The sequence below is a fragment of the Papilio polytes genome, unplaced genomic scaffold, assembly GCF_000836215.1.
Source record: "Papilio polytes unplaced genomic scaffold, Ppol_1.0 DF822067.1, whole genome shotgun sequence".
NCBI lineage: Eukaryota > Metazoa > Arthropoda > Insecta > Lepidoptera > Papilionidae > Papilio > Papilio polytes.
The window spans coordinates 6,398,757-6,399,239 of NW_013527137.1; the positions used below are offsets into that span (position 1 = coordinate 6,398,757).

General features: G+C 42.9%; 1 protein-coding gene across 1 annotated transcript in view; it reads right to left on the reverse strand.

Moving 5' to 3' along the window:
- The window catches only part of LOC106106905 (dynein heavy chain 3, axonemal-like), a 22,059-nt gene that overhangs the window by 6,622 nt on the left and 14,954 nt on the right, over positions 1 to 483 (reverse strand). The window contains exons 44-46 of the mRNA XM_013287563.1: positions 333 to 480; positions 136 to 240; positions 1 to 54 (exon numbers count right to left, since the gene is read on the reverse strand). Coding sequence (XP_013143017.1) covers positions 1 to 54; positions 136 to 240; positions 333 to 480 — 307 coding nt within the window. The remainder of the gene's footprint in view (positions 55 to 135; positions 241 to 332; positions 481 to 483) is intronic.

The following is a 483-nucleotide window of genomic DNA, read 5'->3' on the forward strand; positions in this document are numbered from 1 at the left end:
CCACCGGTTCGCCCAGGGTCGTGATCAACGAGAACGTATCCGAACAGGGGATTTCTACAGATTTTACGAATAAAAACAAATTACAATTATTAAACTGGTCACAGTTGTTACATTAAGAACTCGACGTATATTTACCAAGCGTCTTTGCTCTGTTATTCCAGACTTGAATGATTTCTCGTCTGTAGTTTACAGTGTAGGGGCCTAAATACGCGATAAACCCCGCTGACAAAAGAACATCACCTAAGAAAAAAATAAAAAGAAAAGCAGTTCAGTTTAAATTTCTATTTTACTAAATGTGTCGGTCCTACCAAGACTATTTTGACAATTCTCACCGATAATATTTCCCAATAGTTCCTGCAGCTGCTTTGCCAGCAGGGTCCAGCGCGCCTTTTCTCCACCCAGCCCTCCGATCAGCTGCTCCGCGCGCGACAGCTTCGTCGAGCAAAGGTCTATCTCGTCTTCTAAACCTTTCTTCTTACGAGT